Genomic DNA, 27312 nt, shown 5'->3' with positions numbered 1-27312 from the left:
AAAGGATGATTTGCAAATAAAAATTAAAAGATATTCCATTGGTATTCTATAAATGTATATACATGACAAGTAAATTAATATTCACGAATGATAACTAATATTTATTTAAATTAAGAAAATATCGTTTTGCATAGAAGTCTGTATTTTGTATTATCTGACAACCGGTACAACATCCGGTTAATATCGAACGCTCCTCAACGCTGTTTTACAGTAATTATTGGAAAATGACGCCGTTGAAAGAGCTGCAAGTTGAGGACAATATTCTTTTGCAAATTAATTTCCTCAAATATGCTGTAGTGACAGTTTCCTTGCCTGCTGTATCTTTGCTTTGGTGCTTCATAACGGGAATTATTTTCCAGTTCGACGAAGTGAATGAAACCGTTTGTAAGGTGAGTCTTTCGTGCAGTTAACTGGTTGATAGATTAATAATATGAGGCAGGTTTAACCTATGAAAAAGGACGAAGTCCGTATATATTATTATTAGAATTCCAGCATATTTTAATTTCTGTTGAAAAAGAAACGGAAATACGGAAACGTTTCAGATGATCAAGATGTTGGTCCTGTTGTTAGGTAGCTTTATTATAAACAGTTAGGAAAAAATATCAAAATTTTCCCTCATAAATTTTACCATCCCCTTTTCATTGCCTTCTTGCAATATTAAGCTTACTGTTTGTGTCATATATGTAATCAGAATCTTCTATAGATTCCATATCCAGTATATAAAATGGTAAAATATAATTTCTTTTTGGTGTATCCATGGCAACAATCTGCATTTTTTTGTTATAAAATGTAGCAAAAAGGGGGGAAAAGATGTCACATAGTTCCCCAAAATTTGACCAAAAGTAGAATTTCAATCACTTCAAGTAATACCTTTTCTGAAACTGTTTACATATATCTTTCAATAAATCCAATGAAAATCATATGTCTTTCGTCTCATTTTTTTGTAAAATTGCGTCAAAAACTTTGTGTAGAAAAAAAGTGTTTGTAAACATTACATTAATTTCTGGACCGATGACCGGTCTAGCTATGAAAATACGGAGAGTCAATCAGAAAATAGCCCATAAAACATGTAAAAAATAATCTCGATGTTCTTATTAACCACCTTTGAAGGCTAAATTAGTACTCAGCTGTCTAAAAATGAATTTTATTACACAATAACTTTCATATTTGAAAAATCCACCGGGGCCAAAATGCGAAACCAAACTCCTAACTGTGTATTGCTACCTTAGGGATTTCATGTCGATCCGGCCCCAAGTCAATCCGTCACAAGTCGATCAGGTCTTATATTTAAAGTTGATTTGGGCCCAATTAAAAAAAAAATTTATAAGGGATAAAAAAATACATATATAGATATATGAATTGTGATACATATAATCTTTGTGTTACCTGAAAAGAAAATTATAACAATCATGACAATTATTAGAACTTCAAAAACAGATCAAAGTTAGTAAGTAAAACTTTATTTTGATTCAGTATATTGACAAACATACTACAACATAAGCTCTAATGAGCTTTTCACCGAATATAAAAATTCAAATTTACTAGCTAATGAAAACAGTAAATTGCGTACTTACTTACAAGAATTAGAAATGATAAGACAAGAAAAATTGAGGGGTAGAATTATACGGTCTAGAGTTTAGTGGGTCGAGGAAGGTGAAAAACCATCAAAATATTTTTGTGGGCTTGAATCAAAAAATTTTACAAACAAACTTATCCCAAGAGTAGAGTTAGAAGATGGGAAAGTTGTTGTTAACCAGTTTGATATCTTGAAGGAGGTTAAAACATTTTATGAAAATTTATACAAGAAAAGGGAGGTAAATTGTTGTAAAGCCAGTGATTTGGAAAGGGATCTAAAAGATTGTAATTTAAATAAATTATCTGTAGAGGAACAGATGAGTCTAGAAGGGGAGATAACTATTGATGAAGCAAGTTGTGTTTTACAAAAGATGAATAATGATAAATCACCTGGATCTGATGGTTTTTCAACTGAATTTCTTAATTTTTTCTGGAGAGATTTAAAGTCATTTGTTGTAAAAGCATTAAACTATGGATATATTATTGGGGAATTATCAGTTACTCAAAAACAAGGGATTATAACATGTCTGCCAAAAGATGATAAACCAAGACATTTTCTTAAAAATTGGCGACCTATATCATTATTAAATACTGTTTACAAAATTGGTTCAGGAGTTATAGCTAGTAGATTTTAAAAAGTGTTATGTAAACTGATTGATCTTGATCAGACTGGTTTTATTAGTAGGCGTTATATTGGGGATAATATCAGATTAATCTATGACATTTTACAATTTACTGAAGAAAATGACATACCTGGTACATGTATATTACTTTTGATTGACTTTGAAAAAGCTTTTGATACTATTTCTTGGGATTTTCTTTATAGTGTTCTAGAATTTTTTAGTTTTGGAGAATACATTATAAACTGGGTTAAAGTGTTCTACAAAATATTTCATCTGCTGTTAATCAAGGAGGTAACCTTTCAGTTTTTTTTAAGGTAGAACGTGGTTGCCGTCAAGGTGATCCTTTATCACCTTATCTATTTATACTGTGTGCAGAAAATTTAGCAATCAGAATTCGGGGAAATAAAAAAATTTGTGGAATAAATGTGACGAGAGTAGAACATAAGTTATCACAGTTTGCCGATGATACATCATTAATTTTAGACGGAAGTGAACAGTCTCTTAATGAAGCATTAATTGAATTAGATTGGTATGCTTAACTTTCTGGGCTAAATATTAATTTCACAAAAACGCAAGTAGTTTGGATTGGAAACAAAATATATAGTAATGATGTTTTATGTCCTGAAAGAAAATTATCCTAGGGTAAAACGGATTTTACTTTACTGGGAATTCATTTTGATGTAGATTTAGATAAAATTGTTGATATAAATTATGAGCAGAGACTTCTGGTCATAAAGAAATTAATTAAAACTTGGTCTAGAAGAAATCTTACTGTTATTGGTAAAATAACTGTGGTAAAAACTTTAATTCTACCCGTCTTAAATCATTTAATAATCTCATTACCAAATCCTAGTGATGCGATTATAAAAAAGATTAATGAAATTTGTTACACCTTTATTTGGGATTCACCTGTGCACAGGATAAAGAAAGAAATATTACAAAAAAATTATTGTGAGGGAGGTTTAAATATGATCAATCTTAACATATTTATCATAGCTTTGAAATCAACATGGGTTAGAAAACTTTTTCGTTCAGAATGTAAATGGAAAAATGTATTTTTGTCAACAGTAAATAGAGATAGACTATTCAAATGTGGAAACTGATATTTATCCCAAATTAAAAATAATGTTAAAAACAAATTTTGGAAGGATATTATTGATGCATGGGATATGATTATTACTAAAGAAGAAACCCATACATGGGATCATTTTTTGTCAAGTTCATTGTGGTTTAATAGATGTATGAAAATTGGTTATAAATCAGCTTTTTATGTAGAATGGTTTAACAAAGGTATTTGTTCCATAAATGACATTATGTCTGAAACTGGAAAATTTCCCTCCATTGCCCAGTTAAAGGAAAATTTTGATATTGAAGAAAATGCTATGAAATATAACAGTATTATTTCTGCTGTTAAAAAAGCAGCAAAAATTTATGCTGTTGATGATTATAAGTTATTGACTCCATTTATTCCATCCTTTTTGAAAATTCTGTTGAGAAGCTCAAGGGGAATAAAAGATATGTCATGTATGTATTCAATACTAATCAAGAATAATTTTATATCAAATGGGCAAAGAAAATGGGATGAAATTATAAATTGTGAAAAAGGGGAATGGAAAGAAATTTTTAGACTACCTTTTGTAGTGACAAATAATACCAAATTGCAATGGTTACAGTATAGAATCAATCAGCGTATTTTAGGAACAAACAAATTATTGTATAAAATAAGAATAATGGATAACCCAACTTAAACATTTTGTCAAAAAGAAGATGAAACAATTCAACACTTGTATTTTGGAATTGTGAGATTGTACAAATATTTTAAATGAAACTAAACATTGGTTTCTTTCAAATGGTATAAGTATTCCCTCTACTATTCAAAATTGTATTTTTGGAGATACATGTATCTCAAAAGCTTTTAGTAGGAATGTGACCAACCTGATTTTTCTGCATATCAGACATTATATTTTTAGTTGTAAATACTTTAAGAGAAGACTTACATTATTTGGAGTGCAAAAGAAAATACAGGATCTTTACTGTATTGAGAAACACATTGCTGTTAAAAACAAAAAACTGGAAATTTTTGATGAAATGTGGAATATTTTCACTATATTATTTGACAGTTAAATAAATAAATGTACAAACATATAGAAGCAAACTTTTATGTTTAAATTTGACAGAAATAGGATAGTATGTTAAATTAAAATTCATCTAGGCAAAACTTTTTTTATTTTTTTTTTTCTCTCTAATTATCAGTTCTCTTCAATATCTGGTCTATAATGCAGAACTCACTATGAGTTTTTGTATCTATTTTCTTTTCTTTTTATATATATATCTGTAGGTTTTGTTATTTAAAGTATATTTAATTTTAAGCTATTTAAATTGTTAAGGAACATCCAAATTGTTATTTCTGTTATGGTATATATTTTTATTTTATTATGTCATTATAATGTGTAAATTACTAACAAATACTAATATCTGCATATATATGTTATTTATTAATGTGAACGAGGCCGGGATAAGGTAACGGTATTCAATGTATTCAATTAACAAATGTACAGATTTCAATAAAATATGATAACATAAAAAAAAAAAAAAAATAAAAAAAATTGGGTACTTACATGACTTACAGGTTATTTAAATCAAATTATTGTACAGAAAAATATTTAAGTATTACTATGCCGGGTAAATATAGAAGCGTCTATGCTAAATTTAGAGCAGGTGTTGCTCCGATTAAAATTGAAACTCGCAGATATGAAGGTATAGATGTAATTTATGAAAGGTTCTGTTTTAATTGTAGAAAAAATGATTTTAATATAATTGAAGATGAAAATCACTCCAAAGCATTTGCTCAGACATACATCAGGCTTAATTACAATGTAATTTTAAGTTACTTGATGATAACTTTTCTTAGTTTACATTGAAAATGACGTCATGACCAAAAGGTATCAGGTCGTTCCGGCCCCATGTCTAACCATCCCAAGTCGTTTCGTCCCACGTTGATCCAGCCCCATAATAAAATAATGACTAATTTATATTAACATCAGAGGATTTAGTGACATATTTGATTCAGGGTAAATGAAATTTGCTCAAAGTATCAATGATTAATGACAGCAGGTACAATGTATTATAAGTGAAGTACATGCCTAACATAATATTGGAAGAACATTCAGATGATTTATTTTAAATAGATAAGAAAAGGAGTATGATTGGTACTGTTTTTAAAGCAGCATTGATCGGCATGTAAAGATGAAGTTATTTTTCATGATAACTTAGAATATCATAGGAAAAAAATAGTTTTTATCAATAGAACATACATGTAATAATAATGAAATCATCATAATGACTTGTTTAAATCAATTCAATGTAAACTAAGAAACGTTATCATCAAGTAACTTTGATTTTTTTCAGATCATAGAATTATTTAACATGTTTAAATGAAATTGTACCAGGATTTTGAAAAGTGTGAAGGGGGGGGAGGGGCTAAACTAGGCAATGTTTGGAGTGAAACAGGTAGCTCCATACATGAAGGGGGGCACGTGCAATTGGATTATTCTAGGTCTTTTTGATTTCATGTTATAGGTTAAAAAAATATGTTAATCATCATTTTTACCTGTATAAGAATGTTTTTTTGTGGATCAAATCAGTCAACGAAATGGTTGACCCTTGTTTTCCTTTTAATAGATGAACATGCCTGATGTTAGATCTGAATAAAAGAAAAAGAAAAATTGGTGCTCTGAAAGGATAAAACAGTTCTTGCTCCAACAAACCTCAACCCATTTATCATTACAACATGTACAATGTTTGCAACTATTGTTAATGATGTTAATGTCTGAGGAGGAGAAACTTGATGCAACTAATGATCAAAGTATATTGGGGGGGGGGGGGGGGGAGAGGATTTTTTTTTTCAATTTTTTTGGGGGAGGTCCATGCTTTTTTTCTTCAAGATTTTTCAAAACTTTTTTTGGGGGGGATTTTTTGTTCATAATTTTTTGGGTTTTTTTTTCGCAAAAATTTTCCCTTTTTACATTGATTATTTCTGATTTATATATAAAAGCAACAAATACTGATATGGCAGGAGATACACACCAAACAGGGAGTGAATTATTATATATATAACAGATTAACTAAGTATTGTGCAACAGCACAGTATTATGCAATAGCAAGAAATCTTCAATTGAAAATAAATACAAATCTTTTAACCAAATTCAATGGGATTAATTTAAAGTCTTCAATTTTTGGGGGTTCTAACCTTGTATTACTATTTTGGATATTGGGCTTCATTTTTAATTGAGATCCAAAGGGTCCAAAATTAAATTTTGTTTGATTTCATCAAAAACTGAAGTATTGCGGCTCTATGATATGCTGAATCTTATTGTGCATTTAGATTTATATTTTGGGCCCTGTTTTCAAATTAGTCCATATTAAGGTTTGAAGGGTCCAAAATTAAACTTTGTTTGATTTCAACTAAAATTAAATTTTTGGTGTTTTTTTATATGCTGAATCTAACCATGTTGTTAGATTTTTGATATCAGACCATACTAGGGAAATTAAATGTCCCATTTCAAATTTTTAAGATCTTTGACCACATTTATTTTTTGTCAGAAACCTATATTATGTCAAAAATTTGATCACAATCCAAATTCAGACAGTATCAAGCTTGAATATTGTGTCCAAACTTGCATCAACTGTTCAGGGTTCAACCTCTGCCGTCGTATAAGGCTGCGCTCAGCGAAGCATTTTATTCAAACTAGACTGAATTGTTATTCAATTTGGTTGAGTTGTCTTTCAAACTGGTAAATGTGTAAGAGCTGTCATTCAAACTGGTCCGAAATGTCATTCAAAACGTACTATTAAGGCCAATTTTTTTTTGATTTGTTGGTTACAGGATTTTTAATGTTTTAATTTTGATTGGTTGCCAGGAAATTGAAAAAAGAATTGTTATTAGACAACTGTGTCAAAATTATATTAAGACTAGGTTGAAAGATAACTTGGACAAGTTTGCAAGACAACTCAGACCAAGCTGAAAGCTTTACTGTCATGACTGTTTATTCCAACTTTAATACAGGTCACCAATAGCAAGAAGACACTATAGTATTTACCTATATACAAATTATGGATTTTTCTATTTTGATTCAGCTAAAAAAATTGAGTATGTACTTGATGTATAAACTTGAAGTTTGCATGTTTGTGAGATGAACCCAGTGTTTTCATAGGACCTTTTTTTGAAAGATGGGGGGATTGACTGGAAGGATGGTGGTCATAAATTATGAAGAATGAGGCTTACTCCATGAATATACATTGTATATAATCATGATAATGATTTAGAGGCATTCTGGAATTTTGAATTTTAAAGAATGGGGACCCAACAATTAGGTAACTAACTCTCTTTGGGGGAAAAACTAGAACCAAGATCTTTATGAGCTATTTAAGATATAGATACAAACCAGTACAATAGAATTTGGAGTCATCTGTTTGATAGCTGTTCTATGATTTGATTGACTGACCATTGTAATAACAACTGTCAATGGGATTCTTAAATGTAGTAAATTACTAATTTTTCTACAACAAAAAAATCTCACAAACAGGCTTTGAAAATTTGGTAGAAATTAATGATAGCTTCTAAAATGTTGTATGTGAACTTTAACATTTTTGTTAATATTTTTATACGACTGCAAAAAAAATTTTTGTGGTGGTATATTGGTATGACGTTGGCGTCGTCGGCGTCGTCCGAAGACACATTGGTTTTCGCACTCTAACTTTAGTTTAAGTGAATGGATCTCTATGAAATTTTACCACAAGGTTCAATACCACAAAAGGAAGGTTGGGATTGATTTTGGGGGTTATGGTACCAACAGTAAAGGAATTAGGGGCCAAAAAGGGGCCAAAAATAAGCATTTTTGTAACTTCCAGACATAACTTGTGTGTTAGTGTATGGATCTCTCTGACATTGTACCACAAGGTTCCATATCACAAAAGGAATGCTGGGATTGATTTTGGGGGTAATTGCCTCAAATTTTAGGAATTAGGGGCGAAAAAAAGGGGCAAAAAACAAGCATTTTTCTAGTTTCATGACAATAACTTGTGTGTAAGTGTATGGATCTTTCTGAAATTGTACTACAAGGTTCCATATCACAAAGGGAAAGCTGGAATTGAGTTTGGGGGTAATTGCCAAAACGTTTAGGAATTGGGGGCCAAAAAGGGGCAAAAAAAAATCATTTTTCTAGTTTCTAGACAATAACTTGTGTTCAAGTGTATGGATCTCTCTGAAATTGTACTGCAAGGTACCATACCACAAAGGGAAGGCTGGGATTGATGATGGGGGTAATTGCCTCAATATTTTAGGAATTAGGGGCCAAAAAGGGGGCAAAAAACAAGCATTTTTCTAGTTTCAGGACAATAACTTGTGTGTAAGTGTATGGATCTTTCTGAAATTGTACTACAAGGTTCCATATCACAAAGGGAAAGCTGGGTTTGAGTTTGGGGGTAATTGCCTTAAACGTTTAGGAATTTGGGGCCAAAAAGGGGCCAAAAAACACATTTTTCTAGTTTCCAGACAATAACTTGTGTTCAAGTGTATGGATCTCTCTGAAATTGTACTGCAAGGTACCATATCACAAAGAGAATGCTGGGATTGAGTTTGGGGGTGATGAATCATAAGGGGTTCAAAAAATTTGGGGGGGGGGATTTTTTTTTTTTCATTTTTTTTCATTTTTTCCTTTTTTTTTCTTTTAAAATTTTCCATTTTAAGTTGGTTATTTCTGATTTATATTTAAAAGCAAATAATAATGATATGGTAGGAGATACACACCAAACAGGATGTGTAAATTATAATATAATAAGTATTGTGCAATAGCAAGAAATTTTCAATTGCACAGTATTGCACAATAGCAAGAAATCTTCAATTGCACAGTATTGCGCAATAGCAAGAAATCTTCAATTGCACAGTATTGCGCAATAGCAAGAAATATCCAATAGCACAATATTGCGCAATAGCAAGAAATTGTCAATTGTACAGTATTGCGCAATAGCAAGAAATATTTAATTGCACAGTATTGTGCAAAAGAAGATACTTCGTATAAATTGCTTATTTCTTGACCAATTTCAATGGGGTTTTATTCTTGAATTCTTGGGGTTCTTTAATATGCTGAATCTAACTGTGTATTTAGTTTTTGGATTTTGGGCCCCGTTTTTAAATTGGTCCACATTGAGGTCCAAAGGGTCCAAAATTAAACTTAGTTTGATTTTAACAAAAATTGAATTCTTAGGGTTCTTTGATATGCTGAATCTAAACATGTATTTAGATTTTTGATTATGGGCCCAGTTTTCAAGTTGGTCCAAATCGGGGTCCAAAATTAAACTTTGTTTGATTTCAACAAAAATTGAATATATGGGGTTCTTTGATATGCTGAATCTAACCATGTATTTAGATTTTTGATTTTTGGGCCCCGTTATCAACTTTGTCCACATTGAGGTCAAAAGGGTCCATAATTAAACTTTGTTTGATTTCATCAAAAATTGAATTCTTGGGGTTCTTTGATATGCTGAATCTAACCATGTATTTAGATTTTGGATATTGGACCATAATAGGTGAATGTCCAATTTAAAATTTTTAAGTTCTTAGACCACATTCATTCTGTGTCAGAAACCTATGCTGTGTCAAATATTTAATCACAATCCAAATGCAAAGCTGTATCAAGCTTGAATGTTGTGTCCATACTTGCCCCAACTGTTCAGGGTTCGACCTCTGCAGTTGTATCAAGCTGCGCCCTGCGGAGCATTTTATTGTAAATGGCTGGGATATAAAAACTTGGCCATTTCTGGATAACATCAAGCACTCATCTTATTTTCACAGAAATAAAGAAATGTACAAGTTCTTGATTCCAAAAGCTATTATACAACAATTTTCAAGTTAACATACACCATTTTGGAAGCAAACTTTACAAACAATTGAGGTTGGCAATTTTGTCATATGTGCTGACTTTGGAGCTTATAATAAAAATTACTACATATACTATGAAGAGATTTGTTTTTCATAGCATAAAGTATTTTGAAATGAATCCATTTAAGAGCCAAATTATGGCCTTTGTGATATTTTATGATGAAGTTGAAATTCAAGGCCATATTTTGCCAAATGTGAACCTTGTCTTTTAGCTCTAGGAATATAACTAATAGGGAAGCATATGTACGTACTATTATATATGAATTGTTAAAACATATTTATCATGTTCATGTTATTTTTCAGGCTCAAAATGTTGTTCCATCTATCAGCGCTGTAACAGGTATCACACCTGGAGCTTATGTATGGCGTATATGCATAGCTTTACACTGTACACCAAGATTTGCAGTTGGATTTGTCCATTACAATCATTATAAAAAGAGAGCTCAATTTATAAGTGAAAAATATAGAGGGCTGTATATGAAGCTTATTAGCCTTAATTTCTGGATTTATCAAATAGAAAATTCATGTTTAGTAGCTGTTACCTATATTTCCAATAAGGAGAATTATCGTAAGTTTATTGAAATGATTCTTTGAATGCAGGTACAATGTATATATTTAGGTATTGTAATGTCATGAATGTAATATATTTAACCTTACTTATAATCAGTCATCATTTCTGATTGTTCCAAATTACTATCACAAGACATTGACAATTGCTAGGTTTCCTTTGACAACTTAAAATCATGGTAATGATTCACCTTCCCAGTGTGAAGCTGTGTGACAATAGTTTTATATTTCACCCATGACAACCCCAAATTTCCTTTTGATTAAAAATTCATTGGCATCTGTTTGATTGTTGCTTATTTCAAAATTTTCTAATAAAGCAGTTGTCTGATAGTTGTCCCATTCCAGGTTTCTTCCCTGATTTACTTAAATTCTATTCATTTTTTATCAGTTTAATAAAACAGTTATGACCATCTTAGTCGATGGACATCTATAATTGTCAGCTTGTGAGGAGTGTTTTCCTTTGGGCTAAAACCCTTGGTAAACAACCCTACCAAGTTGACGATTCTGGATGTGTACCTCCTAAAAAGGCCATAATTGTATAATGTTGAATCCTGTCTGAAATTAACAGATACCGGTAATACAATTGGTTGGTTAGAATTGTTTTAAACATTTCATGTCATGTTTTGTTATACTTTAGCCATTAAAGCATGTTTCGCAGTATTTATCAATAAAGACAGCTTTGAGCTCTGTATCAAATCCTTTGTATCATAATCTCCATTTAGCTGCTGTATATTTATATCATTTAAATTATTAAATACCTGTACATTTCATGCAGGTAAAGTAGCCTCTAAACCTCAGTTCAACCATGTATTGATTTTAACCCAACATCCTTGAAATAATAGATTTTCATATTATTCAATGTAAAATCTATTTTACTTTAAATATGTTAAACAACACCCTTGAAGCTTTTCTCACCATCCTTGAAAAAAATCACTAGTACAGCTCTGTATGATACAGTATTATTTGTTTAGCTTTTCAGATATATACATTACAGGGGTGTAGCTGCTTATAGGCACTTTAGGCACGTTCCTACACATAATTTTTTCAAAAAATTTTTTGTTTTTGTATTAAAAAAGATAATGACAATGTTATCTGTAGATGCATGTGAAGTCGTCAAAATTCTTTAATTATCAAATGTAATTTCTACACTAGTCTATACCGTAATCCTTAGTGAATGGAGTATTGGGTAGAATTGTATGTATGGTCAGAAAGGAAACGTTAACTCCCATGGCTAGTGTAGAGAGACTTGCAACAACTCTTTGTGGGGTCCGTAGGTGGTCTGCTGAAAGGCAAAATTTCTGTCCCTATCCAATAAATCCTCATTTACCTAGCTGCGCTATGCGTCGCTAGGTAAACTCAATTTGCGACAGAAAAATCTACCTTTTACGAAGGCCAAGCTTTAAATACAATATAGTTATCTCTTGATTTTCTAATGGCATTTTCAAATTTTCAGACCTTCATCCTGGACTACCCCTATTACAGGACCTAATGGCTACCTGTATTTATTATAAATTTGTTTTTGTCCTGAACATGCATAACTATTTGCCACTGGACATCAAGTAAGCAATCAATCAATCAACTAGCTTTCAGTAACTTCGAGTACTCTCAGATCTACGTGTAATGACCATAATTATTCCTAAGCAGGTAGGGATTTTACAGTAGAGTAAGAAAATATGAATTTCTTGAATTTTGTCACGATATTATGAACAGAACCAAACTTCTGCATTGGGCATCAACTGTGTGTGAGTGTATGTGTTTGTGTGGCCGGGGTGAAGGTTTAAGAATCAAAAGATGGATGGTCGATGTCTAGCCCAAAGGATAGTATTATTATATATAGTAGTCTCAGTGTTTACGTGCCTATTCTTTTAATTAAGGATCGTCTATATATATGTACTATTAATTAACGTACTAGTATATATCAGAAAGGAATAGATATGAAAATACTAAATAGGATGTACTGCTTAATTAAAGGGCTACGCATATCTACGCTGGGCAATGCATATTGTAAATACAAAATTTTTTTTTTTTAAATTTCCGATCGTTCTGCTTTAATTCACCAATTATTTATAATTCTTCGAACTTTTTTTCATGTATATTATCATGATAAAATTACCTGTAAATTTAATATTTTTTGTACACAAAATTCTGCAACTAAAATGCTGAAAACCGTTTTCCTTCGGGGGGGGGCTTTGCCCCCTGAACCCCCTACCAGGGAGAGCCCTGGACCTGCTGGTGGCCTTAAGGGGCCCCCAGACCCCCTGCCGCAATTTGTGCCTACAGTTGATTCTATACCTAGCTACGCCCCTGCATTACTATTATATAAAGAAGAAATGGGGTATATGTCAATGAGACAGGAACCCAACAACAACAAAAAGACAAAAAACGAAAGAAACCTCTTAGTTGTATTGAAATTTGATGTATATTTATGTGGCTATAAGCTGTATTGCTTTTGGAAATAAAGTATTATTAGTTAGTTATTGTTGCAGAAAGTCAAATGTAGTTAAATGTGAAATTTAAGGTTTTAACCGTTTTTCAAATTAAAAAGTGATTCCATCATGGTATTAATAATTCTATTTTCAGCTGTTCATAAGAAGATATTTGTACATGTAATATAATATTTTTATTTCAGCTATTCATGAGAAGATATTTGTAGTATTTATGATCAGCTGTTGTTGTTACATGTTACTGAACACAATAATCTTCAAATGGTCAAGGTCTGGTCCAATGACAGAAAGGGTAAGTATGGCTTAGTGTGATAAACATGATGATAGATCTTTCATAGTTTCTGTTCAATTTCTTCACACTTTTTTCATGTTTTTAGACCGAATACAATTTATAGATTGACATATTGTATAGACACCTGTCTATTGATGAATTGTTTTATTAATTTTTGCTTGCTTATCATCCTCGTTTGTTGATTGAAGAATGTATATGTTTAGTTTAAACTTTAACATTATTTTTTTTTACTTAGATATGGAAAGAGATTGTATATGTTGCCCTCTGAACATCTTTTGGTTAATTTTGTCATTGGGTTGCTGTCTCATTATACCCAATACTTTTAATTGACATACAGAAAATATATACATTATATTTCAGTGAATAAAAGTGATTATCATATTTATATAAATAGTTTAAAAAATAAACAGATGATTCCAAATTTGTACAAAAATCTGTTGTACAAATGTAGAAACAATTTTAAAATATAAAAATAAAGGAGAAGATATATGATTGCCAATTAGACAACCAGAGACCAAAAGATGTGGATATGGTGGATGTAAGCAACTTTAGGTCACTGCAATGCACTATGCAAAATTATACATGCATAGTAAGCTATAAAAGGCATGATGAACCTACATGTATAGTAAGCTATAAAAGACATGAACCTACATGTATAGTAAGCTATAAAAGGCATGATGACTTACATGTATAGTAAGCTATAAAAGGCATGATGAACTTACATGTATAGTCAGCTATAAAAGGCATGATGAACCTACATGTATAGTAAGCTATAAAAGACATCATGAACCTACATGCATAGTAAGCTATAAAAGGCATGATGAACCTACATGTATAGTAAGCTATAAAAGACATGAACCTACATGTATAGTAAGCTATAAAAGGCATGATGAACTTACATGTATAGTAAACTATAAAAGGCATGATGAACCTACATGTATAGTAAGCTATAAAAGGCATGATGAACCTACATGTATAGTAAGCTATAAAAGGCATGATGAACCTACATGTATAGTAAGCTATAAAAGACATCATGAACCTACATGTATAGTAAGCTATAAAAGGCATGATGAACCTACATGTATAGTAAGCTATAAAAGACATGATGAACCTACATGTATAGTAAGCTATAAAAGGCATGATGAACCTACATGTATAGTAAGCTATAAAAGACATCATGAACCTACATGCATAGTAAGCTATAAAAGGCATGATGAACCTACATGTATAGTAAGCTATAAAAGACATGAACCTACATGTATAGTAAGCTATAAAAGGCATGATGAACTTACATGTATAGTAAGCTATAAAAGGCATGATGAACCTACATGTATAGTAAGCTATAAAAGACATCATGAACCTACATGTATAGTAAGCTATAAAAGACATCATGAACCTACATGTATAGTAAGCTATAAAAGGCATGATGAACCTATATGTATAGTAAGCTATAAAAGACATGATGAACCTACATGTATAGTAAGCTATAAAAGGCATGATGAACCTACATGTATAGTAAGCTATAAAAGGCATGATGAACCTACATGTATAGTAAGCTATAAAAGGCATGATGAACCTACATGTATAGTAAGCTATAAAAGGCATGATGAACCTACATGTATAGTAAGCTATAAAAGACATCATGAACCTACATGTATAGTAAGCTATAAAAGGCATGATGAACCTATATGTATAGTAAGCTATAAAAGACATGATGAACCTACATGTATAGTAAGCTATAAAAGGCATGATGAACCTACATGTATAGTAAGCTATAAAAGACATCATGAACCTACATGTATAGTAAGCTATAAAAGACATCATGAACCTACATGTATAGTAAGCTATAAAAGGCATGATGAACCTATATGTATAGTAAGCTATAAAAGACATGATGAACCTACATGTATAGTAAGCTATAAAAGGCATGATGAACCTACATGTATAGTAAGCTATAAAAGGCATGATGAACCTACATGTATAGTAAGCTATAAAAGGCATGATGAACCTACATGTATAGTAAGCTATAAAAGACATCATGAACCTACATGTATAGTAAGCTATAAAAGGCATGATGAACCTATATGTATAGTAAGCTATAAAAGACATGATGAACCTACATGTATAGTAAGCTATAAAAGGCATGATGAACCTACATGTATAGTAAGCTATAAAAGACATGATGAACCTACATGTATAGTAAACTATAAAAGACATGATGAACCTACATGTATAGTAAACTATAAAAGACATGAACCTACATGCATAGTAAGCTATAAAAGACATGATGAACTTACATGTATAGTAAGCTATAAAAGGCATGATGAACCTACATGTATAGTAAGCTATAAAAGACATGATGAACCTACATGTATAGTAAGCTATAAAAGACATGATGAACCTACATGTATAGTAAGCTATAAAAGACATGAACCTACATGCATAGTAAGCTATAAAAGACATGATGAACCTACATGTATAGTAAGCTATAAAAGACATCATGAACCTACATGTATAGTAAGCTATAAAAGGCATGATGAACCTATATGTATAGTAAGCTATAAAAGACATGATGAACCTACATGTATAGTAAGCTATAAAAGGCATGATGAACCTACATGTATAGTAAGCTATAAAAGACATGATGAACCTACATGTATAGTAAGCTATAAAAGACATGATGAACCTACATGTATAGTAAGCTATAAAAGACATGAACCTACATGCATAGTAAGCTATAAAAGACATGACAAAATGTAAAACGTTTCTAATGAGAAAACAAAAGGCCTGATTAATGTAAACAATAAATGAAAAACAAATACAATGACAGACATCAACCAACAACAACCACTTAATTACATGTGACTGTAAAAGTTCAGGGTACATTGTAGTAGATTGTGATCAATTGTTCTGTTTTATATAATGGTCTTAGATTGTGCTGAATTCAAACTAGAACCAGTCTTTGCATGATTCCCACATTCTCTTGCGATGAAATGTTTGAAAGTATTATGGCAAAAATGAACAAATATTTCAAAATTCACTGTTAGTGCAATAAAAACTGTAAGCAGAACTTTACAAACCACTACATTAAGATAACTATATTTTGTCTTTATGTCTGTCAGACAGGGTTCACCTGACCTTGACCTCATTTCATGGATTATATTAGTAATCAAGGTCAAGTCTGTATGTCAGATACTAGAAGCAATAGAGTCTTTATTTTTGCTGTATGGAATGATTGTAAGGTGTAAATGTCCCACTGGTAGGTTTCGTCTGACCTTGACCTCAATTTCATGGTTCATTGGACGATTTTAAGGTTTTGTGGTTTGGTCTATTTCTTAGATGCTATAAGCAATATGGCCCCTATATTTTGTGTATGGCAGTTTTCAAATAGCCTTTACAACATTTTAATCGTTCATTGGACAATGTTCAGTTTTTGTGGTTTGGTCTATTTCTCAGATACTATAAGCAATAAGGTCACTATATTTTGTGCATGGAATGATTTTAAGGTGTATATGTCTGTCTGGCAGTACTTGTATAAAAACATTCATAGACTTGGTCTTTGCATCGGAAATAAACACATTTATTCTAAAACCAGTTGTTGGCATGATACGGGTTATATTCTTCTCATATATTTTATGATGATATGATACTAAACCCCTAACGGGAGGGATTGTACCTGATTTTCATATGATGAAGACATAATCTTTCAATCAGTTTAATTGAGGTCTGGAGCTGGCATGTCAGAAACTTCTAGTAGTCTGTTGTTAATTTATGTATCATTGTCATTTTGCTTAGTTTCTTTTGTTACCTATTCTGACATCGGACTTGCACTTCTTTTAAACTGAGTTTTACTGTGTGTATTGCTATGTGTTTCTTTATTCTACATTGGCTAGAGGTAAAGGGGAGGGTTGAGATCTCTCAAAACATGTTTAACCCTGCCGCATTTTTGCGCCTGTCCCAAGTCAGGAGCCTCTGGCCTTTGTTAGTCTTGTATGTTTTTTTAATTTTAGTTCCTTTATATGTTTTGGAGTTTAGTGTGACGTCCATTTTCACTAAACCAGTACACAATTTTATTTAGGGTCCAGCTGAGGACCACCTCCGGTAGCGGGATTTTTATCGCTGCGTTGAAGACCCATTGGTGGCCTTTGGCTGTTATCTGCTCTTTGGTCGGGTTGTTGTCTCTTTGACATATTCCCCATTTCCATTCTCAATTTTATTGGACATAGAAAACTTTATTTAGATTCGACATATGATAAAGCATATAAACATAGCTCTATTGAGCTCTTTACCAAATATTACAGACTCTCAACATAAATTCAATCATAAGTATAGCAGTTGAGACATAACCGGTATTATGTACCCTTGTTCATTTTTTTCTGCTGGGCAGATACAACATATTTTTGTGTTAACACTTTTAATTTACAGGAACTTTTTTCCTATAAGATAAAGAAATGCATGTGGGTGTTAATTATTTTGCTGCTAAGCAGACACAACATATATCTGTGTTCACATTTTAATTTACAGGAACTATTGTCCTACAAGATAAAGAAGTACATGTGGGTGTTGATTATGGTATCTACAGCTGGTTTACTATATAGTTTTGTACTACACAGATTCTATTGTATACCATTTGGTATGTTTTATTTATTGTTTAATTTTGAATTGTTCAGCTTATGCTTGACTTATTCCATTGATGATTTTGGACACTGAAGAGACATTTATTATCGAAATATGAATCTGTTACAGTAAAAATTGGATTGTATTTGTACTTGTTTTCATAGTAATTTAACAGAACAAAACGGAATTAATAAGACAAATATAAAGAAATATTGCTGTTAGTCTGAATCATTTACTTCATTTATTTTCATCAATAAAGAAAAATATGTACACTAATTTCTTCAAGTTTTAACATAGACAATAGGTCTATGCAAGTCAAACCTGATATAAAAAAGACATTTTGATAGTATAGAGTTATTCTACATGTCCATCACTAATTTTAATTAGTGACAACATATGGTGAATTTTATGTTTTTTAGTGGACACAACTATGAACTGCAAGTCCAAGAACAGTGATAATACATTATAAACACACCTTTGATAAAATGAAAGTCTGGGAACAATTAAGTCACCTTAAGCTTTGCCTTTAAATTATCAATTATCCTCCCACATCTAGGTCATATGAAAATAACAAGTGATATGGTTAGCAGTTGAGTTCTACTTGACCATTTCATAATCTGTATTAATTTCCTCTCTATCACATTTTTATATTTAATTTCAGCCTTTAGTTTTTTCTCAGCTTTTGAGTACTTTATAGCATATTCCAACATGGCTTACCATGTCAGCGCTTATTTAGAATTCTCTGACTTGAGTGTAGTTTATGGTCATCTACATACAGTTCCAGTTCCGAACAATACAAATGGTACTTCTATAGAAAATGGAGAAACAAAGTCGCCAAGACGTTTACGTTCCAGGGAAAAAGGAGAAAAAGTCCATTGATGATAGGTCTTACTGGTTAAAGGATAGATTTCATTTTGTAAACGTTGATATTACAAACTTATCTAATGCCAGAACACATCTTCATTGTACAACTTCTCTAATTTTAGCGTTACAAACAGTACAATATAAATGAATACTTTTTTCTTGAGCAAAACTGTGATAAAAAGAGTTGGCAAACAGTGGTAGTTGTTACAATAAAAGCGCTTTTTTGAAATAAGCAATCTTATTATAAGAGCAATATTTGACAAGATGATAAAGAACTAAAATCCACTAATATTGTGAAAGTCTTTTGATGAGATGATAACTATAGTGTCTTATTTAGTGTCTTCAATATGGAAACTTTTCTATAAGTAATAAGTAAGTTTTTAAAAGCTTTGTTCAAAGAGTTCCTATGTTTTGTTTTTAAATTTCAGATTTTAGTCCAATATATATATTTTGTTGTGTACAATGGCACTGTCAGAAATTGTTTCTAAGATACTGATAAAAAGACTGTTAAAATTTTATACAGTGGATTCTTTTATTTTGTGGATTAAGCAGATAAGGAGAAACTTGTATTTTCCTGGATACCTGATTTAGTTGTTTTGACATACAAGCCTGTAGGAAATTTGTGTTTTGTTGAATCTTTAAAATGGTAGTTCACCTATACCTAGGAAAGTTAGTATCTATTTAATAAATCCTCAGTAATTGATTTATGTAAGATTACTTCCCTTTGAGAAACTTACATTATAATTTTGTTTCAATATCTTTTTTGGAATATGCTACCATATAATTATAGATTCTACCATTGAATTAGTGAAAAACAATGTTTCCCAAATTGAGACGGTTAAATTTTTATATTTCAAACCAGTCATCAAAGTAAACCACAAATGTTAAGGCCAAGGTCAGTAAAAATATAATAGGGTCAGAAATGAGTTTCTACGTATAATTTACGAGCTTTTTATATATATATATATATAAATTTTGGACCACTACGTCTAAAAACTTTTTCATGAAGACTGTTAGATATAAGGCATGTAAGGCATAACATTTGAATATTTATAGAATAACAAATCCAAGAATTCATATACATTGTATCTAAAAATATTGTCCGAGTGACATGCATATTTATTCAACAAATTTGTGTTTGTCTTGAATTAGCTTGAATACTAATTTATCTCTTTTATCAAGAGTTGTGAATTAGAGCTCTGTCTATTTATGTATTTTTTAAATCATATCATTTTCTACTGCAATAATACACCAGCTCACTTTTATTTTAGTTACCATAGTTATTTTATTGCCTGTTACAATGTTGTATTGGGGCAACCTCTTACTTTCTACAAGTATGTCTGAGTTGTGCAATATCTGGACAGTTTGAATACATATGTAGTAGCTTAATCTGTTCTTACAATTTTTTCCCTGTTTGAATGGATTTCAATATATCCAGTACTAAACTGTATTATATTACATATATATTTTATTTTTATCAGTTCAATTTTAGATATTATTGTTTTACTTGTATGACATTTATTTAAAACTCATCATCTATTGAATTCTATTGGGTATATTTAAAGAAGTGTATCTTATTTAATAGTATGGCATTGCAGGCTTGTTTTGAGTGTACTGCTTTACCCTTAAACTCTATATAGAAGCAAGCAAAGTGTTGGAATGATGAAATAACCTTGTGAAAACTGGAAGTTCCTGTCTAATTTGTAAATATATATTTTTTATTTCATTGGAATATTATCACAGAAAACTAAGTAGACAGACATATTGCTTTCATTTTGAGATTGCTTATATATGTATACTGTACTGGGTTACTTTACAAAATTACCATTATTGTTTTAAAAGAAATCAATACTCAATAAGGGGAGACAAATCTATGACAATATGAAAAACTATCTAGTTGAGGAAAATAATTCATTGTTGAACAATGCAAATGGCATCAATAAGATTTTCCGAAATCATTTCTTATGCTATGGCAGTAGAAATAAAATGTCTTTTTTTAAATAGGTTATTGCTGTGCAAGATTTACATTTATAGGATCTTAATTTAAATTGTTACTGCCCCTTGTTCTACTTGGTCGCTACTGAAATTTCAAACAGGAACATATTCATGAATGAAAAATATTTAGTTCATCAAAATTATGGAAAAATTTAATAAGACAGCTACTGAATTTATTTTGAGATAAAAGCATTTAAAAAAATAAATAAATTTTGGCAAGAAAGGGCAATAAAAATGTGGAATTTTTTGGCAAGAGAAAGATGTCTCAGGATTTTTGTATGAAATATTCATTTAAAAATGGAGTGTTTAACTGTAGGAAAAGTGTTTTGGAAATATATCAAGAATTTGAAAAATTTTATAATCTGTGTAGTATATGTGAAAATTTTGGGAAAATTTAGACTTGTTCACAATGGAAATTTACTAATTGCATGGAAAAAGCAATAGATATTATGAAATATGATAGAAATGTAGAAAAGATATTCATCAAATATCCTGTAATGTATAATTGAATATAATTGAAAAATATTTTTAAAAATGTATCAAACATCCTGTACTAAATGTTAAAATGGTCTTTGTTATTAAGTCTCCCAAACGAAGTTTGGGAAGACTTATTGTTTTTGCTCAGTTCTTATTCTTCTTCTTCTTCTTCTTCCGCCGCTTTTAAATTTGAACTTGTCCGCACCCGTTCTCCAAAACCGCTTGTCAGATTAACTTAGGGTTTCACAATATGTTAGACTAACATGTCTAGTGGTGCAATCAGGGTTTTGTTTGTGCAATGGGGTTTATAAAGGGGTACTTTGAGGGGCAAAAAGAAAAGAGGGTTTTACTATAGAACCCTATGGGATTTTATTTTTAAAAATTTTCAAATGATTATAAATTGAAAACCGTTTGTGATAGACACAATCTTTTTAATTGAAAATGTTCTAAATGATAAAGCCCATTAAATGAAATACAGGGTTAGTCCCCAGGGGTCACCCCCACCCCCTGCCATTTAAAAAAGTTCTAATATCTTGTAAGTGGTCAAGATCCCCACCCCTAAACCATATATATTTTGGTTTGTCATGCGAAGATGGTTTGAATGATATACAGGGTTAGTCCCCAGGGGTCATCCCGACCCCCTGCCATTTGAGAAAGTTCTAATATCTTGTAAATGGTCGAGATCCCCACCCCTAAACCATATATATTCTGGTTTGTCATGATAAAGCACATCAAATGTAATACAGGGTTAGTCCCAAGGGGTCACCCCCACCCCATGCCATTTAAAAAAGTTCTAATATCTTGTAAGTGGTCAAGATCCCTACCCCTAAACCATATATATTCTGGTTTGTCATGCTAAGATGGTTTGAATGATATACAGGGTTAGTCCCCAGGGGTCATCCCGACCCCCTGCCATTTGAGAAAGTTCTAATATCTTGTAAATGGTCGAGATCCCCACCCCTAAACCATATATATTCTGGTTTGTCATGATAAAGCACATCAAATGAAATACAGGGTTAGTCCCTAGGGGTCACCCCCACCCCATGCCATTTTAAAAAGTTCTAATATCTTGTAAGTGGTCAAGATCCCCACCCCTAAACCATATATATTCGGTTTTGTCATGATAAAGCACATCAAATGAAATACAGGGTTAGTCCCTAGGGGTCACCCCCACCCCATGCCATTTTAAAAAGTTCTAATATCTTGTAAGTGGTCAAGATCCCCACCCCTAAACCATATATATTCTAGTTTGTCATGCGAAGATGGTTTGAATGATATATGGGGTTAGTCCCCAGGGGTCATCCCGACCCCCTGCCATTAAAGAAATGTCTAATATCTTGTAAATGGTCGAGATCCCCACCCCTTAACCATATATATTCTGGTTTGTCATGATAAAGCACATCAAATGAAATACAGGGTTAGTCCCCAGGGGTCACAGGGGTCACCCCCACCCCCTGCCATTTGAGAAAGTTCTAATATCTTGTAAATAGTCGAGATCCCCACCCCTAAACCATATATATTCTGGTTTGTCATACCAAGATGATTTGAATGATATACAGGGTTAGTCCCCAGGCATCACTTATGCATATAACTTTACTGGACCAAACCAATTTTCATTGGACTTTGCCCAATTTCAGGCGACCATGGGAATTACGAATTATGGGAGTTTCGTTTGGGAGACTTCGTAACAGCATCCTGTTACAATCGTTTCTTGTTGTTGGTGCTTTTTACATATTTATAAAATAAAAATAATTATTATATGGATTGGCTAGTGTAACTTTTAATGGCAACCTAAAGTGATTCATTGAATCATACTCTGTGCAAAACTAATAGCTGTTGAAATAAATATGGCCCAAGAAAATTAAGTTTTTGAGAACTATTTCAAATTTGCTCATAATGTTTGGAAATGCATAAAGTCAAGAAATATAAATGAATTACATAAGATTTTTGATATTATGACGTCACAGTTACATCATAATGTGCACTATTTTCTTGAAAAAAAAGAAAACTGCAGAGTTTATGCAGTTTTTCATCATTATTTCCTTTTTAGAAACTTTGTGTGCAGGCAAGAAATAAAAAGCTAATTGAAGAGTAGCTTTATTATAACTATTGACAAATTCTCATTATATATAAAGTTTGTTTCTTGGGTGCACTAATACTTTTCCAATCTAATATATATAAAGTTGACGTAAAACAAGGAAAATCTAGAAATTTTACAAAATATACAAATTTTGTCATGGTTTGTTCCTATGGTATCTCATTAATTGTGAAATTTCTTTTTATTTTTTGAACACACTGTAACTTAGTGTATTAAGGACAAATTTAAGAATATGTATGCTAACTTTTCAATTTGCACTTTTATTTGGGCCAAATAAGGGCCTTATTGCCCCTACTCCTTTATGTCACTTAACTGTTTATACCCCTACATACTGATGCTGCAGTTCAAAGTAATCATTGAATTTGTGGTCTATCCACTTAATGTATCTCTCATTCCCCCTAACTGGGAGACTGGACTTTATACCCCTATTCACTGATGCAGCAGTCATTTTATTTTAGGGTGGGGATGTTTCATAGCAAAACTTTGACTGCCCTGGTGAAAAGGGGTAGACATCTGTATACACAACTCCTCCTTAAGCAATGATCTTATTTAAATGAATTGTTGTGTCTTTCTTACATGATCCTGATGTGCATTCCATTTATTTTTGAAGTTGACTAATTTTGTGAATTTGCCATATTAATACAAACCCAACTAGAGAAGCAGAGTATGAATTTATGAGCATTGCTCAATAGTTTTTGGCTTCAACAAAATTAGCCACTTGAAAAAAGGTAAACAGATGGTTTGGTTATGGCTTAAATTATTGTCTTAAATATATCTAATTCTATTCTAGTCATTGACATTGTGCAATTTAAATTCTTAGAAAATCAATATTAAAATTTGTCAAAGATATTACAGATATTTTTGTTTTAAGATTCTTTGTAACATTGTCCAACTACAAATAAATGTAATGATTAATGATTTTTCTAATGTATTTTACAGTTTCTTCCAAACTACTGATCTTTTTATTTCAAAGTTTTTGTTTTTAGGCAGTTAAGCTGCCTTATGCGACCACCCTAGATTTGTGTTCTACCCAATAAATGCTGAAATACATGCCATTGTTATTATCTAGCTGGCTATTATGTTATTTATAACTAATTGGACATTTTTTTAATACTTTTATTTCTGGAATATATCTCGAACTACCCAAAACTTTTGAAGTTGCACATAGGAAGTAGTGCTCAATAGAAATCCATACGTAGTTTATTATCCCCTGTGCTTTTGGCTGCGATGTCAAAGAACAATTGTATGAAATATTTCATCGTTGAAAATCGGTAATTATAAGTCGTTTATATTTCCCAAATGGCAAAATGTGCAGGAATATTGTTCATGTACAACAACTCTATGATAGAGGAAATAAAGTTATATAAGTGGGCGGTAATTATACGACCGCAAAAAAATTTTGTGGTCGTATTTTGGTATGACGTTGTCGTCGTCGTCGTCCGAAGACACATTGGTTTTCGCACTCTAACTTAAGTTTAAGTGAATGGATCTCTATGAAATTTTACCACAAGGTTCAATACCACAAAAGGAAGGTTGGGATTGATTTTGGGGGTTATGGTACCAACAGTTAAGGAATTAGGGGCCAAAAATAAGCATTTTTGTAACTTCCAGACATAACTTGTGTGTTAGTGTATGGATCTCTCTGACATTGTACACAAGGTTCCATATCACAAAAGGAATGCTGGGATTGATTTTGGGGGTAATTGCCTCAAAATTTTAGGAAATAGGGGCCAAAAAAGGGGCAAAAAACAAGCATTTTTCTAGTTTCATGACAATAACTTGTGTGTAAGTGTATGGATCTTTCTGAAATTGTACTTCAAGGTTTCATATCAGAAAGGGAAAGCTGGAATTGAGTTTGGGGGTAATTGCACAAAACGTTTAGGAATAAGGGGCCAAAAATAAGCATTTTTCTAGTTTCCAGACAATAACTAGTGTTCAAGTGTATGGATCTTTCTGAAATAGCACTGCAAGGTACCATACCACTAAAGGAAAGGCTGGGATTGATATTGGGGGTAATGGCCTCCAAATTTTAGGAATTAGGGGCCAAAAAGGGGCAAAAAACAAGCATTTTTCTAGTTTCAGGACAATAACTTGTGTGTAAGTGTATGGATCTTTCTGAAATTGTACTACAAGGTTTCATATCATAAAGGGAAAGCTGGAATTGAGTTTGGGAATAATTGCCCAAAATGTTTAGGAATTAGGGGCCAGAAGGGGGCCAAAAATAAGCATTTTTCTAGTTTCCAGACAATAACTTGTGTTCAAGTGTACGGATCTCTCTGAAATTGTACTGCAAGGCACAATACATTGTAACACAAAGGGCAGGCCGGGATTGAGTTTGGGGTGATGAATCATAAGGGGGTTCAAAAAATTTGAGGGGAGATTTTTTTTTTCCTTTTTTTTTCTTTAAAATTTTCCATTTTAAATTGGTTATTTCTGATTTATAAATAAAAGCAAATAGCAGGCTGGGATTGAGTTTGGGGGTGATGAATCATAAGGGGGTTCAAAAAATTTGAGGGGGGGGGGGGTTTTCCTTTTTTTTTCTTTAAAGTTTTCTGTTTTAAATTGGTTATTTCTGATTTATATATAAAAGCAAATAATAATGATATGGTTTGAATAGGTAAATTAAAAAAAAATTTAAGTTCTTAGACCACATTAATTCTGTGTCAGAAACCTATGCTGTGTCAAATATTTAATCAGAATCCAAATTCAGTGCTGTATCAAGCTTGAATGTTGTGTCCATACTTGCCCCAACAGTTCAGGGTTCGACCTCTGCGGTCACATCAAGCTGCGCCCAGCGGAGCATTTTATTTTTAACTTATCTTGCCAAATAAGGTTGTTGTTATTTTATGAATGAAACGAGGTCATGAAACAGATGCGGAAATCGACGTTGATGGGATGTTTTAAGTAATGTGGACAACTCGTCCCCGAGACAAGTCGGACCGAATCCACTCAAACCGTCTAAGAAGACAACTTTGACCGTTTGTCAGATTTACTTAGGGTTTCATAAAATATTAGACTAACATGTCTAGAGGAGCCATTAATCTTTTGTTTGTGCATTGGTGTCTATTTAGGGGCAATTGGAGGGGCCTGAAGAAGGGAGGGGTTTACTATAGAACCCTGTGGGATTTTATTTTTGTAAATTTTCAAATGACTATTTCTCGAAAAACAGTAAGTTATAGACACATGCAGTCTTCAGTAATGAGAACAGACAATAAAAAAAATCAACCAAAATATAGGGTGAGTCCCTTGGGGTCATCCCAACCCCCTTCAATTTGTAAACCGTCGCGATCCCCACCCCTAAACAATATATATTCATGTATGGGACAATAAAACAAATCAAATGAAATATAGGGGGAGTCCCTGGGGTCACCCCAGCCCCTCCTGTTTGAGAACTTGTAAACGGTCGAGATCTGCACCCCTAAACCATATATATTCATGTATGGGAGAATATAACAAATCAAATGAAATATATGGGAAGTCCCTGGGGTCAACCCAACCCCTCCTGTTTGAGAACTTGGAAATGGTTGAGATCCACACCCCTAAACCATATATATTCATGTATGGGACAATATAACAGATCAAATGAAATATATGGGGAGTTCCTCGGGTCACCCCACCCCTACCTGTTTGAGAACTTGGAAATGGTCGAGATCCCCACCCCTAAACCATATATATTCATGTATGGGACAATAAAACAAATCAAATGAAATATAGGGGGAGTCCATGGGGACACCCCATCCCCTCTTGTTTGAGAACTTGTAAACAGTCAAGTTCCCCACCCCTAAACCATATATATTCATGTATGGGACAATATAACAAAT

General features: G+C 32.1%; 1 protein-coding gene across 1 annotated transcript; it reads left to right on the top strand.

Moving 5' to 3' along the window:
• The first annotated feature begins 162 nt into the window (after nucleotides 1-162).
• LOC127716364 (post-GPI attachment to proteins factor 2-like) lies at nucleotides 163-24540 on the top strand. Its single transcript, XM_052222548.1, has 5 exons — nucleotides 163-389; nucleotides 10441-10705; nucleotides 13334-13440; nucleotides 17965-18073; nucleotides 18719-24540. The coding sequence occupies exons 1-5, from the start codon at nucleotides 225-227 to the stop codon at nucleotides 18934-18936; spliced, it is 864 nt and encodes a 287-aa protein (XP_052078508.1). The 5' UTR covers nucleotides 163-224; the 3' UTR covers nucleotides 18937-24540.
• Nucleotides 24541-27312: the final 2772 nt, after the last annotated feature.

This window comes from Mytilus californianus, unplaced genomic scaffold (genome assembly GCF_021869535.1).
Source record: "Mytilus californianus isolate M0D057914Y unplaced genomic scaffold, xbMytCali1.0.p SCAF_9, whole genome shotgun sequence".
Classification (NCBI taxonomy): domain Eukaryota; kingdom Metazoa; phylum Mollusca; class Bivalvia; order Mytilida; family Mytilidae; genus Mytilus; species Mytilus californianus.
This window is presented reverse-complemented; position numbering and strand designations above follow the sequence as displayed.